Genomic DNA, 23,145 nt, shown 5'->3' on the forward strand with positions numbered 1-23,145 from the left:
TTTAAGGAAAGTACAGAGTTAATGGCAGGACCCTTCACAACCCTGATGAACAGAGGGATCTTGTGGTCCAGGTCCAAAGCTCCAGGAAAGTAGCCACAAGTTGATAAAGACAATAAATGATATCTTTAGAGGTATGGAGCACAGCAACAGGTCTATTGGCTCAACGTGGCTCTAAGCTAGTCTGATTTGATCCAATTTGGCCCCTATCCCTATACCTGTCCAAATGTCTTTTAAACTGCTCAGATCAAACTTCATCTGTCATTTCTCCGCCCAATTCTGTAGCTGATCTATATCCAAATGTATTCTTTGACAGCGTTCCTCACTGTTCGCAACTCCACCAATTTTGGTGTTTTGTGCACATTTACTAATCAATACATCTACATTTGCATCCAATCGTTTATATATATATATATCACAAACCACAGAGGTCCCAGCACAGATCCCTCTGGATCTTCACTGGTCACAGACCTCCAGCCAGATAACACCTTTCCACCACAACCCTATGTCCTCCATGAGTAAGCCAGTTCAAATCACTGGGGATCCCGTGCATCATTATCTAAATCAGTCTACCATGAGGGACTTTATCAAATAGTAGATACAAGGAGCTGCAGATACAAAAAAAAGACACAAAAGGCTGGGGCAACTCAGAGTGGCTAGAGGGTGCTTAATAACGCTGTAATCTGCCTAACCCCAGTTTAGTATCTTCCCCCAAGGTGCAGACTGATCCTTATTTATAGCTATCTTAATGAGACTGTTGGAGTTGTGATCACTGTTCCCAAAATGCTCTTGAATACACCAGTTACCTGGCCAGGCTTGTCTCCTAATACAAGGTCCAGTATGATCCCTCCTTAAGTTGGACGAAGCACATAGTGTTTCAGGAAATTCTCTTGGATACACCTTACAAATTCTGCCCCATCTAAGATTTTTTCACTGAGGATGTCCCAATCAATACTGGGGGAGTTAAAGTTGCCCATTACAACAGCCCCGTTGCTTTTGCAGTTTTCCGCAATCTATCTGAATATCTGTTCGTCTAGCTCCGCTGGCTATTGGGAGGCAGATAATAAATCCTATTATAGCAATGACACCTTTCTTGTTTTTGAGCTCTGTCATATAGTGGACGAACATTGATGGTCAACAAGGAGGAAGTGCTATTAGCAATTTATTGTGATTGAGGCCTGCTGACGAGGAAGATGATGATCCAATTATATTGGGTCGAGCAGAGTCCCAATTCAACAGGTCCTATTAGTAAGTATCAGCTCTCCATTTACAAACAAAATGTGAACTCAAATTTCCACTCTTGGGTACTGTAACACATTGGAGAAAGCTAGGAAGGATAACCTACCAAGCTTCTGGGTCTCCCTTTGCAGATCATCCTTTATGCTGGAACTACTTAGCACAATGCTACATTCACATGAAGTAGACTAGAGTCTCCATCACAGAGATGCTCCTGTCTTTACCTGGACTACTGGCCTCTTCTCTTTCAGCTTCATTTTCACTTCTTCCGCAAGTTTCATAACCAAGGTCTTGCAAGTCCACTTGCACCTGTTTATTGTCCTGCTCCACTGATGATTCAGCTGGGGAATGTACAAACATCACAATAAGAGGTAAGAACTAAAAGCCATAGGCAAGCAGCAAAATTCAGATCTGTATGTTTCCCCCCATTACCTTCGAATTTAAATAACCTATGAAATAGAATAACAAGTATTATTCCTCAGTAGCTTGTCATCCCAGTATTCTGTTAGTCAATTATGCAGAAGAAATACAGATAAACCCGTCATCACATTTACAAGTCATCAACTAAGCTGCTGATATCCTACCAATACCTTGCCACTTGCACATCAGTTGGATACCCGATTAATAATGTGTCTCACTTATTGCAAGAAGTCCCTCATGGGACACTGTCAAATGGGCTACAAGGTTCCATTTGAACATTCAAGCCACTTCCCAAAAAATTAAGGGTCTCGTACATTTATCTGTATAAATCCATGTTGATTGTTCCAATTAGTTTCTCTATCTTAATCCATATTATGGACTAGAAGTGGCAGCACTAATGTCTTTTTGAAATAGAATGCTATGTTTCCCAAGTTGTTTTTGCGGTTTCAAAGATTTTTTTAAAGTTTAGGTTCGCGCCTCAATTATTTTGAATCAGAACTGTTCAAAAGAAGGTATATCAACGATTTAGATAAAAATGTGCAAGGCATGATTCGTAAGTTTGCAGATTACATTAAACTAGATTGTAGACGGTGAAGATGGCTATCAAAAATTACAGCAAGATCTTGATAAGCCGGGTAAGTGTGATGAAGAATGGCTAATGGAGTTTAATGCAGACAAACTGTGAGATGTTGCATATTGGGAAGTCAAACTGGGGCAGAACCTTCACATGAATGGTAGGGTCCTAGGGAGGTTGTAGAGCAGAGGTATCTCATAGTACATGTATACAGTTACACAGTTTCCTGAGAGTGCTCTCACAGTAGATAGGGTGGTCAAGGAGGCTTTTGGTACATTAGCCTTCATCAGTCAAAGTATTGAGTGTGGACGTTGGCACATTATGATACAGTTGTACAAGATGTTGGTGAGGCCGCATTTGGATCATTGTGTTCAGTTTTGCACACTCTACTATAGGAAGGATGTCATTAAACTAGAAAGACTGCAGGGAAGCTTTATGAGGATGTTGCCAGGCCTTGAGGGCCCACGTTATAGAGAGAGATTGGGGCAGCTAGAACATTATTCCTTGGAGTGCAGAAGGCTAAGGGCTGATCTTATAGAGGTGAATAAAATCATGAGAGGAATTGATAGGGTGTAAGCACATAGTCTTTTACCCAGTGTAGGAAAATCAAGAAGAAGCGGATGTAGGTTTCTGGTGAGAGGAGAAAGATTTAATAGGAACCCGAGTTTTTCACTCAGCAGGTGGTGGGTATATGGAATGAGCTGCCCGAGGAAGTAATTGAGCCAGATACAATAACATTTAAAAGGCACATGGATAGGAAAGATTCAGATGTATATGGACCAAATCCAGGCAAATGGGACTAACTTAGATGGAGAAACTTGGTCAGCATGGGCGAGTTGAGCTGTAGCACCTATATCCATGCTATATGACTTTTTTTAACTGTAAATGTAAAATTGGACAGTTTGGGTATTAAATGTTAAGGATACGTTTTGGTTTAGTTTCTATTTTGATTATAAATCTGAGGGAAATTGGACCCTCCAGTGGGACATTGCTTTGACTTTGCTAGCAAGTACTGAGATTAAAGGGAAGCAGAACCTAGGATGCACCCAGATTCACCATAACTTTTGAACGTGACCCACAAGATGCCCACAAATAGGCAGGTGTACTGAAAATGTGAAACAAGGAATGCAAGATGCATCCCTTTGGCAATAATGAATGCTAGCACTGCACGAGAAGGAACTGGCTTCCAAGATAACCAGGAGTTTGTGACTGTTGGAAGAAAAGTGCGTTGAGGAGTTGTTATAAAACAGAGCTAAATGTTATCTAAGAAGTTGATTGTAATCAACAGGAAATTGACCAACCATTTACAATTAATGCCTTTCCTCACAGGGCCAAAAGATTTATGAACACCTGCAAAAGGAAAATCCACTCCTGAGTCATCATATCATATCATATCATATATATACAGCCGGAAACAGGCCTTTTCGGCCCTCCAAGTCCGTGCCGCCCAGCGATCCCCGTACATTAACACTATCCTACACCCACTAGGGACAATTTTTACATTTACCCAGCCAATTAACCTACATACCTGTACGTCTTTGGAGTGTGGGAGGAAACCGAAGATCTCGGAGAAAACCCACGCAGGTCACGGGGAGAACGTACAAACTCCTTACAGTACAGCACCCGTAGTCAGGATCGAACCTGAGTCTCCGGCGCTGCATTCGCTGTAAAGCAGCAACTCTACCGCTGCGCTACCGTCCCGCTTTCCCCAACCATCCAATTACTTCTGAGGAACAAGTGGGCCATTATATTAAGGTTGAGGTTGAGGCCAATGTGTTAATGCACAACACAACAAAAGACAATGGCAGATAACCATGTTCGCCCAATACACAAGGACTTTGTTCTGGCTCTTGATAAGCTGAGATGATACATACCGAGTAGGTCTTTGTACTGCTGCAACTGGTTATCCTGGGCCTTTACAGTTGCCTCGGTCACCACGAGTTTCTCCTGTAATTCCTTGTTCTGTTGTCTATACTTAGCCAGCTTGGTTTCAAACTGGTTGGATTGCTGTCCAAGCACCCCATGATGCCACAGACTGACATCTTGCAAAATGAATCCAACCTAGACAGTAACACAAAAGGAGAAAAGTTAAAGAGAAATTACAGAGAAGAAGCCACATAAGAGTATTTTATAGCAATCAATAGGTAGAAGTGCATTTTAGGGATACAGTAAAATCAGTTACCAATATATTTTGTGCAGTTTTCTTGTTAATTGTGAAAAGATGTCAAGGGAACTCTGAAAGCATAATAGCCACAAAATGCTGGAGTAACTCAGCGGGACAGGCAGCATCTCTGGAGACAAAGAATGGGTGATGTCTCGACCCTTTCCGTTTAGCTTCGGTTTAAACCAGCATCTGCAGTTCCTTCCTACACATTTCGTCTGAAAGCATAATTGTTTTTTCAACACTCTAGCCATAAACCAAATGAACCATCATTGCTGTCAGGGAGATGAGCCAACTTAGCATAGATCCAGGTCGAGCCCAAAAATGTGCCAAGTCTGCAAGGCACTCTGGAAGGAGAACAAATGCACTTACCAAATATGGGGACACTAATGTTTATACCAAGCCATTTGCAAAATCCTCAGATCAACAGAATGCTGAAAATGAGATGCTAGTTAGAAATTAAGTAACTTTTGTTTATTAATAGAACTACAGATTCACGTCCCTTGTGACTGTTACTTGCCATGTGACACTTAAACTGATCACAAAATTTAAAAAAAACCTGTATTGGATTGGTTTGGACAGTACACAGTAAGTGCATCATAACTTTAAACTCCCAGGTTTAGTTTTGCCTTTGGGTGCTGTCTGTGTGGAGTTGAAATATATTTTCTGATACCACCTGGTTACCCTCAGCTGCTCTGGTTTTGTCCCACATTGCAAAGATATGTTTGAAGGATAATCACTCACTGTAAATTAGCCTTTAAAATAGGTTAATGGCCAAACGTAATTATTGGGGAGCTGATGGATGTGATAAAGAATGGATGCAGGGGTACAGGGAAATAAGGAGATGAGGAAAGGGACAAATTGGTGTCAGGGTATGAAAGCACCCAAAGTTATGGCAGGTTATTATTAAAAGTGTCAATTTAAAAACTACCCATGTCTATGTTACAGCACAACAGTTTAAGGAAATTCAGCGCACAAAAGTTGGGAATCATCCACATAAGGAAAAAAACGCTCTAAACTTGTATTTTGAATCAAATCTTAATCCTCAGACACATGACAATGATTAACAAGCCATGCATATTGCATTGACTTCTTTGTGATGCATACGTTATAAAGCATTGTGTAGAAGATGTTATTTTCATTAGAAAGATAATACATCACAAATGCAAATAAATTTCAGAATGCGTTGACCCATCTTCTTTTCTCTAGAATAACATGTTTCTCCATCTCTCAGGCCTGATGTCGGGTCCCTCGTCTGAAATATTAACTGTTGGTCTTTAAAAAGATGCTGCTTGTCTTGCCATGAATTTCTAACATTTTTCACTTTCTTTATTTATATCATGCTAGCCCATTTTATCTTATTTTCTTGCACAAGTCTGGGCTCCCAAGCAGGTCCCACAACCTTACCATTGACAACATATACACAGATCAATATGATGACACATACATTTCCATCATACTACACATGTCTCCCCCACTTGTTCTCCTATTGAAAATCAAACAAATGTTTGACCTGTTGAGTTTCCCAGCACTTTCTGTATTTATTTTGTGACTGCAAGCTAAAAAATACAAAAGGCTGTATGTTACTTTGATTAAAAGGGTACATGTGTCAATTGTCAATTTGAATGGAATTTTTTGAGGATGTGACAAGTAAAATGGATGAAGGGGAGCCAGTGGATGTAGTGTATCTAGACTTTCAGAAAGCCTTTGATAAGGTCCCACATGGGAGATTGGTGAGCAAAATTAGAGCACATGGTTTTTGGGGGTAGAGTGTTAACATGGATAGAGAATTGGTTGGCAGACAGGCATCAAAGAGTAGGAGTAAACGGGTCCTTTTCAGAATGGCAGGCAGTGGCGAGTGGAGTGCCGCAAGGCTCGGTGTTGGGGCCGCAACTATTCACCATATATATTAATGATTTGGATGAAGGAATTAGAAGTAACACTAGCAAGTTTGCAGATGACACAAAGCTGGGTGGCAGTGTGAACTGCGAAGAGGATGTTAGGAGGTTGCAGGGTGACCTGGACAGGTTGAGTGAGTGGGCAGATGCATGGCAGATGCAGTATAATGTGGATAAATGTGAGGTTATCCACTTTGGCGGCAAAAACAAGGAGGCAGATTATTATCGCAATGGTGTTAGGTTAGGTAAGGGGGAAGTGCAGCGAGACCTGGGTGTCCTTGTACACCAGTCACTGAAAGTTGGCGTGCAGGTACAGCAGGCAGTGAAGAAAGCTAATGGCATATAAGAAAATAATTGCAGATGCTGGTACAAATCGATTTATTCACAAAATGCTGGAGTAACTCAGCAGGTCAGGCAGCATCTCGGGAGAGAAGGAATGGGTGACGTTTCGGGTCGAGAAGGGTCTCGACCCAAAACGTCACCCATTCCTTCTCTCCCGAGATGCTGCCTGACCTGCTGAGTTACTCCAGCATTTTGTGAATAAAGCTAATGGCATGTTGGCCTTCATAACGAGAGGATTTCAGTATAGAAGTAAAGAGGTTTTTCTGCAGTTGTATAGGGCCCTGGTAAGACCACATCTGGAGTATTGTGTACAGTTTTGGTCTCCTAATTTGAGGAAGGACATCCTTGTAATTTAGGCAGTGCAGCGTAGGTTCACGAGATTGATCCCTGGGATGGTGGAACTGTCATATGAGGAAAGATTGAAAAGACTATGCTTGTATTCACCAGAGTTTAGAAGGATGAGAGGGGATCTTATAGAGACATATAAAATTATAAAAGGACTGGACAATCTAGATGCAGGAAAAATGTTCCCAATGTTGGGGGAGTCCAGAACCAGGGGCCACAGTCTTAGAATAAAGGGGAGGCCATTTAAAACTGAGGTGAGTTGTGAATTTGTGGAATTCTCTACCACAGAGAGCAGTTGAGGCCAAATCACTGGATGGATTTAAGAGAGAGTTTGATAGAGCTCTAGGGGCTAGTGGAATCAAGGGAAATGGGGAGAAGGCAGGCACGGGTTACTGATTGTGGATGATCAGCCATGATCATAATGAATGGCGGTGCTGGCTCGAAGGGCCGAATGGCCTCCTCCTGCACCTATTTTCTATGTTTCTATGAAGGGGCACCAGCAGTTAAAGTGGCAACTGTGCTCTTTAGAGACAGTGTCATCTGATTACTATGGGGACGTTACATGGAAACAGTTTTTCCCCCTACACTTTTTAAATCCAAGATGGCTTTTCCTTGCATGTCACTTTCCAAAATAACTTTTAAGTTGTTCTCTATTTCCTGCATTATACCCAATTTAGCCCCCATAATGCAAATTCTGCTCCCTAATTCATCATTCATGTTACATCCAATTCATGCTATGGAAACATTAGAACTACCTGTAAAACATACGTTTGGGGATAATATTTCAAAAAATGGAAAAATGTTCTTTCAATATTTTCATGAATGATCAAATGTGAAAGGAAACGGTCCTATCCGACTCAACTACTAGAACAGAGGATCTTATCAACTTACTAGTGTGAATGCCTAACTGATCACAAAAGCTAATGAATAAAAGCAGCCTCAAGCTTTTCGTCCACATTATTTTCAGCATGCGCAGACACTGAGATGAATCAATACTCCTTCCAACAAACACCATGAAATCAAAGTGGACAATATATGCACATGCAGTGTGCATGCATGCACATAAACACATATGACTTTAATGTTTAGTAAATTCATTTTAAGAAGTGGAGATGCAAGTTAAAATATTACTGTAAGATATTCATTTCTTTGCTAAATTGTTGAAGTAATTGCACAGGTCAGAAGGTTTATTCACACTAACCTGCTGACCAGCATCAGTGACGTTTGGGGTCTCATTTTTACCCTGTGACAACATAGTTCCAAGGTCGAGTGAATGGGGTCTGGCCCGTTTTGTCCCACGGTCACACGGATGCATGGCTGCCTTCAAGTGCTGAGTTATGCCGAACTCAAACTTTAGTCGTTCAATTTCTTTGGCCATATTGACAATGAGCTCTGGATTGAAATGTTTTTCTCCAGTCTGGGAAGAGTTGAGCTCCAGCTGTTCTTTCAGGAGACTGATAATTGTTTCCGAGTTTTGTAATGTCACGGTTAGCTTTATGATCTCCTCTCTGAGGCCCCATACATCAAGGCTGTCCTTCTTTGCTTCTGTCCCCTGTCCCTGCAACGCAAGACACTCTTCCGCGCTGTTGTTTTGTTCCGCATTCTCCAAAGTCTGATTACGTAATGGCCTATCAATGAATGAAGGTAGATTAAAATGAATGCCATCATCAGTGTTTAATGTACCTATTTTCAATCTTTTTTACTTTAATACCATTTAAAATACATTAAAGACTATGATAATCATGAACGTCAACAAATATCTACCCCTCCCTATGACATCTCCCTGATACTGCAGATAATCAACAATCCACACATTCAAAGGTTTTGTTGGAATTGGTCTGACAAATCATAAACCGTGTTCCCACCTTCTGTCAGTCACCAGGTTTGTGAAACACCTTGATTCATTCGCTAAATACACCATGGAAATGCAAATTGCTACACGGTCAGATGGACCTGGCAATGGGCTAACAGTTATTCAGTACATTGAAAACAGATATTGGTTCACAGAGGCAGTTTGCAACTTAACAATACCATACCTTATTCTGGAAAGATCATCATCGGAAACTGTTTCTCCTCAAATGCTGGATGATCAATTTAGTGTCCTCACAAACATCTGTTTTTCCTTCTGTATATCTAGTTCATTTAATTGATCAGCTGACCTATTGTCTTTAGATGAGTCACTCACCAAACCCCTCCCCCATACCTCCTCCTTACAAATAAATTGGCCCAGTCCAGTTTATTTAATTGGTTAATTAGATGATCCATTAACGTGATTAGATATAGAAATGAGAGGCATCGTAGTACATGGAAACTAAGGAATTAGTTCTGAGTTCTAAACTTCTAAACTTACATTATTTAATGAATAGTCCATGGTATAGAACATTTATTTAATACTCATTGAGCACAATGGTTCACTTCCCAATGACTTGGGAAATGTAAGTAAATGTCATACAAAATGCTGGTGTTTATCAATACTACCAGATGTAACTTAGAACGTCAAGATCTCCACAAATATGCATACAGTAAAAAGCCAGGATCATATCATCCTTTATCTTATTCAGTGGCAGTGTAGGCTGGAGGGTCTCGTTTTTATGTGCTTATATAAATGATTGACGACAATGATTAATAGTCTTAATACTTGTGGTCTATTGATAGTAAAATTATGAGCAAACATTTGCAGTATCACAGATGCAGGAGAAGGGTGAATTGTACAAGTAAGGGCGAATTGTACAAAAGGGATGGGTTGCACCTCAACAGGCGGGGGACCCGCATTCTGGCAGGCAGGTTTGCCACTGCTACACGGGTGGTTTTAAACTAAATAGTGGGGGGTTGTTTCAAATGGGATAGACAAGGATGGAATTAAAGGGAAAGAGAGTGTAGGAAAAGTTAAGAAAGACCCCAGAATTAACGGGACAGAAAGATCATGGAATAGGAGAGAATGGCCAAGAGTAATAGGAATCGATGTGAAAGGTGAGATGAGCAAAGGATTAAAAGTACTATATCTGAATGCGCGAAGTATAAGAAGTAAAGTGGATGAACTTGAAGCTCAGTTAGAGATTGGTAGATATGACATTGTGGGGATTACAGAGATGTGGCTGCAGAAGGATCAGGACTGGGAACTGAATATTCAGGGTTATACGTCCTATAGAAAGGACAGGCAGGTGGGAGGAGGTGATGGGGTAGCTTTGTTGGTGAGGGAAGAAAATCATTCCCTTGCGAGGGGTGACAAAGGGACTGACGATGTAGAGTCACTGTGAATAGAGTTGAGCAATTGTAAAGGTAAGAAGACACTAATGGGAGTTATCTGCAGACCCCCAAACAGTAGCCTGGAAATAGGGTGTAAGTTGCAGGAGTTAAAATTGGCATGTAACAAAGGTAATGCCACTGTGGTTATGGGGGATTTCAACATGCAGGTAGACTGGGAAAATCAGGTTGGTTCTGGACCCCAAGAAAGGGAGTTTGTCGAGTGCCTCTGAGATCGATTCTTTGAGCAGCTTGTACTAGAGCCTACCAGAGAGAAGGCAATTCTGGATTTACTGTTGTCCAATAAACCAGCTTTAGTAAGGGAACTCAAGGTAAAGGAACCGCTTGGAGGTAGTGACCATAATATGATTAGTTTTAATCTAAAATTTGCGAGGGAGAAGGTTAAACCAGGAATGTCAGTGTTGCAGTTGAACAAAGGGGACTATGAAGGCATGAGAGAGGAGCTGGCCAAGGTCAAATGGAAAAGGATCCTAGCAGGAATGACGGTGGAACAGCAATGGCAGGAATTTCTGGACATAATCCAGAAAATGCAAGATCATTACATTCCAAAGAGGAAGAACGATTCTAAGGGGAGTAAGGGGCTACCGTGGCTGACAAGGGAAGTTAGAGATGGTATAAAACTAACAGAATAGATGTATAACACAGCAAAGAGTAGCGAGAAGCCAGAGGATTGGGCAACTTTCAAAGGACAACAGAAGATAGCATAAAGGGCAATAAGGGGTGAAAAAATGAGGTACGAAACGAAGGTGGCCAAGATTATAAAGGACAGTAAAAGCTTATTTAGGTATGTTAAGAGAAAAAGATTAGTAAAGCCAAATGTGGGTCCCTTGAAGGCAGAAACGGGTGAAATTATTATGGGTAACAAGGAAATGGCAGAAGAGTTGAACAAGTACTTCGGATCTGTATTCACTAAGGAAGACACAAACAATCTCCCAGATGTACTAGAGGACAGAGGATCTAAGGAGACAGTGGAACTGAAAGAAATTTGCATTAGGCGAGAATTAGTATTGGGTAGACTGATGGGACTGAAGGCTGATAAATTCCCAGGGCCAGATGGTCTGGATCCCAGGGTACTTAAGGAGGTGGCTCTAGAAATCGTGGCGCATTGTTGATCATTTTCCAATGTTCAATAGATTCAGGATCAGTTCCTGTGGATTGGAAGGTAGTCCCACTTTTCAAGAAAGGAGCGAGAGAGAAAACGGGGAATTATAGACCAGTTAGCCTGACATCAGCGGTGGGGAAGATGCTGGAGTCAATTATTAAAGAGGCAATAACGGCACATTTGGATAGCAGTAAAAGGATTGGTCCAAGTCAACATGGATTTATGAAGGGGAAATCCTGCTTGACTAATCTTCTGGAATCCACATGGATAGTGAATTGGTTGGCAGACAGGAAGCAAAGATTAGGAATAAACGGGTCCCTGTCAGAATGGCAGGCAGTGGAGAGTGGAGCGCCGCAAGGCTCGGTGCTGGGGCCACAACTATTTACAATAAATATTAATGATTTGGATGATGGAATTGGAAGTAACACTAGCAGGTTTGCAGATGACACAAAGCTGGGTGGCAGTGAGAACTGCGAAGCGGATGTTAGGAAGTTGCAGGGTGACTTGGACAGGTTGAGTGAATGGGCAGATGCATGGCATATGCAGTATAATGTAGATAAAAGTGAAGTTATCCACTTTGGCGGCAAAAACAAAGAGGCAGATTATTATTTCAATGGTGTCAAATTAGGTAAAGGGGAAGTGCAACGAGACCTTGGAGTCCTTGTACACCTGTCACTGAAAGTAACTGTGCAGGTACAGCAGGCAGTGAAGAAAGCTAATGGCATGTTGGTCTTCATAACGAGAGGATTTGAGTATAATAATAATAATAATAATAAGCATTTATTTTATATAGCGCCTTACCAGAAGCTCAAAGCGCTTTACAAAGACAATCATAACATAAAAACAAACAGACAAACTATCCTAACGGAGAAGCGGCGAATAAACAGCGCCAGTGTCCTCTCACGTCAGGGTCCGGCAGTAGACAACAAAAAGCACAGGACACACAGATACAATTTTAACACAAACAGCCATCACAGTGATTGCTCTAGGCACACCCTCACTGTGATGGAAGGCAAAGAAAAGTCTTATCTCCTCCTCATTCTTCTCCCGTGGTGCCACGAGGTGATCGAGGCTCCCAACTTTTTGAAGCCCCCACCGGGCGATGGAAAGTCCCAGGGCCGAGCCGAGCAGGCCGATGAAGGTCCTGAGCCCCCACCGGGCGATGGAAAGTCCCAGGGCCGAGCCGAGCCGAGCAGGCCGATGAAGGTCCTGAGCCCCCACCGGGCGATGGAAAGTGCCGCGGCCGAGCCACGCAGGGCGATGAAGGGCCTGCGAGCGGGTCGATCGTACCTCGCGCTTCGGGGCGGTCGAAGCTGCTACGGCTGGAGCCCCCAAAAACCGGTCGCCAGCCAGGGACCTGCGAGCTCCCGATGTTGCGGTCTGCAGGGCCCACGGCCGAAGCCTCCGAGATGGTATGTCCAGGCCCTGCGACCGGAGTCTTCAAGGTCGATCCCAGCTGGAGGCCGCCGACTCCATGATGTTAGGCCGTAGCGCGAACGGAGATACGACACGGTAAAGGTCGCATCTCCGTTGAGGAGAAGATTAGAAAAAAGGTTTCCCCCACCCCCCCCCCACATACACAGAGTTAAAAATAGAACAAAACGTACATTAAACGATGACAATAGACAAAAAAACAAAAAAAAGACAGAGAGACTGCCGGTGAGCCGCAGCTGCAGAACACAGCCACGCCCCCAGAGTATAGGAGCAAAGAGGTCCTTCTGCAGTTGTATAGTGCCCTGGTGAGACCACATCTGGAGTATTGTGTGCAGCTTTGGTCTCTTAATTTAAGGATGTCCTTGCTATTGAAGCAGTGCAGCGTAGGTTCACGAGGTTAATCCCTGGGATGGAGGAACTGTCATATGAGGAAAGATTGGAAAGACTAAGCTTGTATTCTATGAGAGGGGATCTTATAGAGACGTATAAAATTATTTAGGGATTGGACATGCTAGGCGCAGGAAATATGTTCCCGATGTTGGGGTAGTCTAGAACCAGGGGCCACAGTTTAAGAATAAGGGGTAGGCCATTTAGAACTGAGATGAGGAAACACTTTTTCACATAGAGAGTTGTGAATTTGTGGAATTCTCTGCCTCAGAAGGCAGTGGAGGCCGATTCATTTGATGCATTCAAAAGTGAGTTAGATAGAGCTCTTCGGGCTAGCAGAATTGAGGGGTATGGGGAGAAGGCAGGAATGGGGTACTGATTGTGGATGATCAGCCATTATCACATTTAATGGCGGTGCTGGCTCGAAGGGACGAATGGCCAACTCCTGCACCTATTGTCTATGTATCTATGTAAAAATAAGACATGTGCTCCTGATATTTCAAATTGCATATTTCATTGTTAATGATTTAGGGAAAAGATGAAAATGCTTAAATCAGTTCAGTAGCAGATTGGTTGAGGTGAGGAGACAATATTGGTGTTTGGAAAGTTATGGAATTGGATACTCAATTTAATCAAATGGGCCGGTCTTTGAACAGTCAATTTCAGCCTGGAAATATCAGTCTGAAGAAGGGCCTCGACCCGAAACGTCACCCATTCCTTCTCTCCCGAGATGCTGCCTGACCTGCTGAGTTACTCCAGCATTTTGTGGAAATATCTTATGATATCCTCATAATATCCGTTGCATGAGTGGGTTTAAATTAAGGTGGCAGATCAGCAAGTGGAGGTTCTGACGGGAACTGATGGGAAGACAAAGTTTATGACAAGTAAGTGTCAAAGGGAGGGCAAGCAGGAACAGGTGAGCCTGATGAGACAAAGTGTGTTTATTACAATGCAAGTATTATAGGTAAAGTGGATGAACCTACAGCCTGGATGAGTGCAAGGTACTATGATGTTGTGGTCATTACAGAGACTTGGTTGCGGGAGGGACAGGACTGGCAGCTCAACATTCCAGGGTTTCAAAGTTTCAGATGTGATGGAGATGGAACTAAAAGAGGTGGAGGATTTGCAATACTAATCTGAAAGCATGTCACAGCTGCACTCAGAATGGACAGTTCATCAACAGAAAATTCATCCATTGAGGCAATATGGGTACAGCGCCAGAGAAAGAAAGGGGCATTCAGTCTGATGGGATTATATTATAGACCTCCCAATAGCCAGTCAGAGATAGAGGAACACATATGTAGACAGATTATAGAAAGATGTAACAGCAACAGTATTGATGTATTTGGTGGACTTTAACTTCAATTTTACTCTGCAAATGGAAAGGCAGAAGGGAAAATCGGAAGTGTCGGTATTACAGTATAGCAAAGGGGATTACAGAGGCATGAGGCAGGAGCTGGCCAAAATTGATTGGAAGGAGGCCCTAGCAGGGAAGACGGTAGAACAGCAATGGCAGGTATTCCTGGGAATAATGCAGAGGTTGCAGGATCAATTTATTCCAAAGAGGTGGAAAGACTCTAAGGGGAGTAAGAGACACCTGTGGCTGACGAGGGAAGTCAGGGACAGCATAAAAATTAAGGAGAGGAAGTATAACATAGCAAAGAAGAGTGGGAAGACAGAGGATTGGGACTCTTTTAAAGAGCAACAAAAGTTAACTAAAAAGGCAATACGGGGAGAAAAGATGAGGTACGAGGGTAAACTAGCCAATAATATAAAGGAGGATAGCAAAAGTTTTTTTAGGTACGTGAAGAGGAAAAAAATAGTCAAGGCAAATGTGGGTCCCTTGAAGACAGAAGCAGGGGAATTTATTATGGGGAACAAAGAAATGGCAGACGAGTTAAACCGTTACTTTGGATCTGTCTTCACTGAGGAAGATACACACAATCTCCCAAATGTTCTAGGGGCCGGAGAACCTAGGGTGATGGAGGAACTGAAGGAAATCCACATTAGGCAGGAAATGGTTTTGGGTAGACTGATGGGACTGAAGGCTGATAAATCCCCAGGGCCTGATGGTCTGCATCCCAGAGTACTTAAGGAGGTGGCTCTAGAAATAGTGGAAGCATTGGAGATCATTTTTCAATGTTCTATAGATTCAGGATCAGTTCCTGTGGATTGGAGGATAGCAAATGTTATCCCACTTTTTAAGAAAGGAGGGAGAGAGAAAACGGGTAATTATAGACCAGTTAGTCTGACATCAGTGGTGGGGAAGATGCTGGAGTCAATTATAAAAGACGAAATTGCTGAGCATTTGGATAGCAGTAACGGGATCATTCCGAGTCAGCATGGATTTACGAAGGGGAAATCATGCTTGACAAATCTACTGGAATTTTTTGAGGATGTAACTAGGAAAATTGACAAGGGAGAGTCAGTGGATGTGGTGTACCTCGACTTTCAGAAAGCCTTCGACAAGGTCCCACATAGGAGATTAGTGGGCAAAATTAGGGCACATGGTATTGGGGGTAGGGTACTGACATGGATAGAAAATTGGTTGACAGACAGAAAGCAAAGAGTGGGGATAAATGGGTCCCTTTCGGAATGGCAGGCAGTGACCAGTGGGGTACCGCAAGGTTCGGTGCTGGGACCCCAGCTATTTACGATATACATTAATGACTTAGACGAAGGGATTAAAAGTACCATTAGCAAATTTGCAGATGATACTAAGTTGGGGGGTAGTGTGAATTGTGAGGAAGATGCAATAAGGCTGCAGGGTGACTTGGACAGGTTGTGTGAGTGGGCGGATACATGGCAGATGCAGTTTAATGTAGGTAAGTGTGAGGTTATTCACTTTGGAAGTAAGAATAGAAAGGCAGATTATTATCTGAATGGTGTCAAGTTAGGAGGAGGGGGAGTTCAACGAGATCTGGGTGTCCTAGTGCATCAGTCAATGAAAGGAAGCATGCAGGTTCAGCAGGCAGTGAAGAAAGCCAATGGAATGTTGGCCTTCGTAACAAGAGGAGTTGAGTATAGGAGCAAAGAGGTCCTTCTACAGTTGTACCGGGCCCTGGTGAGACCGCACCTGGAGTACTGTGTGCAGTTTTGGTCTCCAAATTTGAGGAAGGATATTCTTGCTATGGAGGGCGTGCAGCGTAGGTTCACTAGGTTAATTCCCGGAATGGCGGGACTGTCGTATGTTGAAAGGCTGGAGCGATTGGGCTTGTATACACTGGAATTTAGAAGGATGAGGGGGGATCTTATTGAAACATATAAGATAATTAGGGGATTGGACACATTAGAGGCAGATAACATGTTCCCAATGTTGGGGGAGTCCAGAACAAGGGGCCACAGTTTGAGAATAAGGGGTAGGCCATTTAGAACGGAGATGAGGAAGAACTTTTTCAGTCAGAGGGTGGTGAAGGTGTGGAATTCTCTGCCTCAGAAGGCAGTGGAGGCCAGTTCGTTGGATGCTTTCAAGAGAGAGCTGGATAGAGCTCTTAAGGATAGCGGAGTGAGGGGGTATGGGGAGAAGGCAGGAACGGGGTACTGATTGAGAGTGATCAGCCATGATCGCATTGAATGGCGGTGCTGGCTCGAAGGGCTGAATGGCCTACTCCTGCACCTATTGTCTATTGTCTATTGTCTATTGTCTATTGACTTGGGCCTCCTTAGTGCAAGAGGCTTTGAGGGCAGAATTTGTTAGGTGCATCCAGGTGGGTTTCCTGGAACAGTGTGTGGATTATCCAACTGGAGGAGGAACCATTTTGGACCATGTACTGGGAAACAGGCATGGAAAGGTGACTGACATTTCAGTGGGAGGGCATTTTGTTGAAGGTAATCACAATTCCTTGGGAATTGATCGGATAAACTTGGATGTGGGGTGCAGGAGAAGATACCTTTGGTCTAATTATTTTTTAACGGGTCATTTTTAACTCTTAGTTCTGCCAACTGGAAATATTGAGTGGGCTCGTGGAAGCTATTCCAAGGTCTATGAATATGAAATCATGCTGCTGGAGAAGGGACAGGGACAATAACATCTTAACTCACAATGTGTCTGAATCACTGGCTAACAAGTCGAATATTTTCTGTCTTAGAAATATTTGACCTGAGCATCTACATATAATAAACTAAATATTTACTCCATATGAGGCACTGATGAGTCAATCTGTGACTTCAGCTCCACAAGCTTGTCTTCCATCAGTTTATTTTCTTCCCTCAGTCTCTGCATGTCAAGTTTCATCTTCTCAAAACTGTCCACTGCTTCTGTGCTGATGACCAACGAATTGTGAGACAAGTTGCTGGTGTCAGTTTCTCCAATCTGACTTCTAAATCCAGAATCATTGATGGATCTCTGTAAAGACAAAAAGATTCATTTGCTACTGGAGAAATTACTTGTCACAATATGAATGGACCGAAGAGAGCAGCTAATCTACGAAACTGATACATAACACATCTTTATTCTACTTGCTTAAATATCCTCTCTCAACTTTAATATTCTTGTGGGCCATGAATATTACCAGCCTCTTTCTTTCCTTGTGTATGATGAAAATATGTAACAACTTTAGATATGTGTGCAGTGAAGATGCATTAGTTAGAGAAAGAGAAAATTGCTAAGATTTGTGGTCATGATGTGGTCCAGCTATTTCCACTGGAATTCTACAACTGTGAATATTGTGTGATATAACTCTCAGTTTAGTTGCAAATCCCTCATGGTCAAGTACTGAGAGCCATACCCAAAGAATGGGTTGCAACTTAATGGAATGCAACAACGGAAGCATGCGTCAATGGGAAATCAATGACTATTCAGGAAATGAAGAGAGACAAGAAACAAAGAAAAAAAAGTCCACCTGATCAAACTGAATATATCACAAGTTAGCACTGTATAACATTAAAAAGAGCTGACAAAACATAATGTTCTTAAGCACTTAATTGGAAAAAATGGCAATAACAAATAATTCAAACCATAAAATGATATTTGAACACAGTAGTTTAGTTTAGTTTGGAGAAACAACACGGAAACAGGCCGTTCGGCCCACTGAGTCCGCACGGACCAGCAACCCCCACACACTACCACTCTCCCAAACTCCGTACAGACAGCACCCGTAGTCAGGATTGAACCAGAGAATCTGGCACTGTAAAGCAGCAACACCTCTGCTGCGCCACTGCACCGTCCTTAACGACCTGAATATGAAGATGTGGAATATCAATTTATAATTCTTCATGTACTTGTGGGACTCACTGCTTTTTAGTGCTGACTTTTTTTCCACCTTGAATTATTTAATTTTTCACCCAATGCTGAAGCAAAATTTTGTATTTAAAACTGTTAAACATTTTAAGCTTGCATTCATTTGCGGTTTCATCACTTTTCTTTATCAGTAAATATGAATAAAAACCATGGGAATGGAATTGATTCTCTCCATATTCCCGATGGCTGCACCTCAACCCACCCAAATTATATTGAGACTCCGCCATTTCTAGGGTTTTTCTGGACATATATTATTTCCCTTTGCTATGCAAACAATGAATTTTGGAAATACTCAACACATCATGCATCATCTGTGGAGAAGGAAACAGTTTCTGGTCAATGCCTCCTACAACAGAAGTTAAGGGTTTATGATGAAAGGTCATTCACCTCAAATGATAACTCTCTCTCTCCACCGACGTTGCCTGATTTACCAAGTGTTTCCAGTATTCTGCTTTTATTTTAGATTTACAGCTTCTGCAAACAATTTTTATATTTTTTGAACCTTGGTCACAAATTAAAACATTCCCCCCCCCCCCAGATTGTGCTACTGAGATTCCACTGCAGCCTTTGATGTTACCTGATGGTTTTGCTCCACAACTTCTGGATGTTCATTCAACAATTGGATGGTATGTGTACACTGAGTGCTCCCATCACCCTCGGCTTTCTCACTGTAGTTCTCTGCAAGAGAATTCAAGGCAGATACTTGTCATGAACATATAAAAGAATGCTTATGTCCATTATCTCTTCCTGTTTAAAATGAACATAATAAATTAATAAACATGAAAATTGCTTTAAAATATTATCTTGACCAACTATTACCTTGTTAAAAGAACTTACTTTCTCACTCTTGGCTCTTAGGGCTAATGGAATCAAGGGATATGGGGAAAAAGCCAGAACGGGGTACTGATTTTGGATGATCAGCCATGATCAAATTGAATGGTGGTGCTGGTTCGAAGGGCCGAATGGCCTACTCCTGCACCTATTTTCTATGTTTCAATTGAAGATGTATGTTCTGAAATGGTGGTATTTACCTTTTCTGGAGATTTAAATACTAAAAATGTTCTATTCATTTCCCCTGTTTCATGCTATTGATTAAAACGATCAATGCCACATTCACAGGCAAATGAAATCTCGGCTGAGTTATAATGTTTTGAACGTTATAATATTATGTTATAATGCTATTCATTTGCAAGTTGAAAGTTGCTACTGTTACATTCCTGGAACCTCTAATTGAACTGCATTCTAACCAGATGCTGAGCAAGTGATAGATCAGTTCCAGTTCAGTTCAGCCGACTTCATCTGCTTTTCTCTAACTTTGCTCATCAAATCACAGACGAGTGTGGTTTAAGTGCCAACAAGAGTACAAAGCATATTTAAAAGACGGGTGTCGCCTATTAATATGGAGACCTATTTGTGAACGTCACTTATTAGTGCTTAAGTATATATAGATGTACAGCAACAGAATGAATCATGTTGCAATAGATACTAGAGGATTTTATTCCCAAGTTGCTTGTTTAAAATGAATACCAGTTGCTAGATCACAACAGTTTAATGGCTTTCACTGCAGACAATATTATCCAAAAGTCCGAGGAAGGCATTCAAGCTGAGGTTCGAACATGCTGCTTCAGCAAACTTCATAAATTTGGAATTTATGCACTGTGGTGGATGCTGAGCTTTTAGAAGCTAATGCGGCAAGAAAATATTCAGCAAAACCAGAGGCACTCTGGAATGTATTTGCACAAGTATTCCACTATTCAAAATTTAAATAGTTTTCCCAGGTGGAATTGATTCTCACAATTCTATCATTATCTGCATAATCACTGCAATGTCAGGTATCTACACCAAAGACATTCAATGTAATTGGGAATAAACAATTATACCAGGTATTTGCACTAATGTACATAAACCTGGTTTACAAGCAAATTAGTATCAAAGGTTTCCATTAACAGTGGATGCAGGGTTTCTGATGTAAGTATGTTAGGAACATGTACTTTTATTCAATGAGGATCTTATTTACTCAGACCCATACCATAATGGTTAAGTTACTGGATTAGTAGAGATCCAACACATTAATTCAAATCTCACTACACTGGCTGGGAAACTTAATTTTATTAAATAAATTTGGAATTTAAAATAAGCTGGTCTTAGAAAAGGGTAGGTAATGGTAACTACAAAAGCACTGGTTATCATTAAAGATCCATTTGGTTCATGAAAGTTAATCAGCCCTTTATGTAGGAAGGAACTGCAGATGCTGGTATAAATTGAACAAACAGCCAGAGTAATTTAGCGGGTCAGATAGCATTTCTGAAGAACAGGAATAGGTGACGTATCGGTCGAGACCCTTCTTCAATCTGCCCTTCCCTTGTTGTGGTCTTTATGATTCCAGCACCACACCAGTCTGCTTGATTGTTAACTGCCTTCCAAAAATGCCCCCAGGAGCCACTTAATTAAACCAAACAACTACAGCAAAACATAAGAATAAAACCTTACATGTGATGTGATATTTAATCTTTCTCACAGACGGACCAATAAACATCCCCATCATATTTTCTACCAATGAATGTGATATCATCCACAAAATGTACCAGAACAATTTACCAAAAAATCATCATTAATCTCCTAGCCTGACAGTTCCACAACCTAGTGGAATGGGGTAGAGGGCGCACGGTAATAGTGACATCTGCAAGTGTACCATCCAGTCTTATGTGATTCAGAATTGGAAATATATTGCTGCTCATCAATACCCTGTTACTGTTGCAAGCACTTGAATGCACAAATTAATATACTGGTGAGACTGACATTCTAGGCATTGGTTCCAAAACCAGTTCAAACATATTTGTGGAGATTCCAACACACGATCTTCTGCCTCCAACTCCCAATAATCCAAAACCTGCCAATGGTCAGATGTCACACATTGGCTCATTAGCCTGCTCAATGGTCGGATATCACACGTTGGCTCACTACCTACCAACAACAGGCAGATTAGCAACAGATTTCATGTTATTCAATTAACTTTTTTATCTTTAAAAAAAGGACACAAAATGCTGGAGTGAGTCAGTGAGTTAGTGGGTCAGGCAGCATCCCTGAAATATATGGACAGGTAACTTTTTGGGTCAGAACTCTTCTTCAGACTGCTCCCTTTCTTTCTGACTTTTTTTTCTTGTTGTCGTTTGAACATCCTTTCTGTCCCATGTCCAATATTTTGAAAACTGATTTAAAGAAACATGCACTTAAATAATAGATATTAAAAAAAACCTCCTATAATTTTTTTTCCCAATCCTTTTCTTCCCTTTATGTCTCCTAGATTGCTGGGAGTGGTGTTTGGCTTAATCTCTAATTCCTGTAGAGTCCAAAACAACCCTGGACAGTTAGCAACCTTAAATTGGGCCTATTTATAAAATTAACTTAACAGCCGGTGGTTTCTCCCTGAACAACTCTGGTCTTAGAAAAGGGTAGGAAATTGAAGAGGAAAATAATTAAAGTCCTGCCTGTAGTTGACAACTTATAGATAACTAGCTGAAGACTTCATGAGTTAGACAGCTGTTTATTTAAGCATATATTTTCCATGTGTGTTCTTTTCATTTAGCATCACCAATTGGGAATGCTCATCATGAAACTGTTTTAGATGTTTTTCTTTTTATTGTTTTATTTTTAGGTCATCAGTGGCAATATTAGTATTCACTGCCCATCTTCAAATGCTCATTGAGAAGGTGCTGTAAAGCCCTCTACAACTGAATAGTTTGCTGGGCTATGTCAGAGTCTCATGTGGAGTCTTATGCAGTACATTACTGAACTAGATCTGGTTGGTGTTGTTTCACATTCCAACTTTTAACTGAATGTAAATTCCACAGCAGTTATGGTGGGACTCAAGTTTCAATCACCATATTATTAGATTACAATGGTAATTTAACCTCTCTCCTCCACCATCCCCAGTTTACAAAACAGACTTGGCTGTTATCATTCATATAGTTTCTGATTCTCAGTGTGATCAAGGAGCAGTGTTCTCCGTCTTCAAACACATCTGACTAGCTGAGTTTTAATCCTTACCACACATTAATTTTCAAGTGAACATGAAACCCACAGGAAATAAGCTTTGTTTTAATTTGTACCGTACAACGAGCATGCGGGATTATGGGATGATTGGGGGAAGAGGCCAGTTGCTATAGCTTGCAATAATGACACTTCAGTTTCCTGTCTGTTTTGTTCTGTAAGTCTATTAGTCTACAACACATGTCTGTCATGCATGCCACATTCACACAGCGTAATAATTCATTTATTTTGGAATGCTTCACTTCTGGGTCAGTTTTGCGCAAACAGGATTCAGGCAAAACCATTAGGAGTCACCATTGTTATACCACAGAGTTGACAGCAAATCTCTGAGATTAACAGAGGAATTCAAAATTCTGTGTCGATGGTTCTTTATTCTTCCACAGAGAAGATTTTTTTGGCAATTGCTGTAGCACAATGTTGCAGGAGGTACAAGTGACTTTTTACTAACCACAAGCTACAATTGCAACTCAACAACATCTCTAGACCTAGAAACGAGATCTGCGTACAAGCATTTTGTCATAAATATTTTAAAGTTCTCTGGGTTATGATTTTTTTTCCATCAAAAAATATTTCATCTTTGCACTCATTCTCATGTGTATGGCCCAGAAATTATTTTGGATTCTGTAACATGTTTACAATACCTTCTACTGCCAGGTTTTCCATCTATGTAAATACTTAAATATTATTGACATAATT

General features: G+C 41.4%; 1 protein-coding gene across 15 annotated transcripts in view; it reads right to left on the bottom strand.

Moving 5' to 3' along the window:
- pde4dip (phosphodiesterase 4D interacting protein) overlaps nucleotides 1-23,145 on the bottom strand; it is a 367,097-nt gene that overhangs the window by 75,473 nt on the left and 268,479 nt on the right. For all 15 annotated transcript variants that reach the window (XM_078407559.1, XM_078407562.1, XM_078407548.1 and 12 more), the window contains 5 exons: nucleotides 18,977-19,077; nucleotides 17,294-17,505; nucleotides 8,175-8,601; nucleotides 4,102-4,288; nucleotides 1,458-1,574 (listed from right to left, as the gene is read on the bottom strand). In XM_078407559.1, the coding sequence (XP_078263685.1) occupies nucleotides 1,458-1,574; nucleotides 4,102-4,288; nucleotides 8,175-8,601; nucleotides 17,294-17,505; nucleotides 18,977-19,077 (1,044 nt within the window). The remainder of the gene's footprint in view (nucleotides 1-1,457; nucleotides 1,575-4,101; nucleotides 4,289-8,174; nucleotides 8,602-17,293; nucleotides 17,506-18,976; nucleotides 19,078-23,145) is intronic.

This window comes from Rhinoraja longicauda, chromosome 11 (genome assembly GCF_053455715.1).
Source record: "Rhinoraja longicauda isolate Sanriku21f chromosome 11, sRhiLon1.1, whole genome shotgun sequence".
Taxonomy (NCBI): domain Eukaryota; kingdom Metazoa; phylum Chordata; class Chondrichthyes; order Rajiformes; family Arhynchobatidae; genus Rhinoraja; species Rhinoraja longicauda.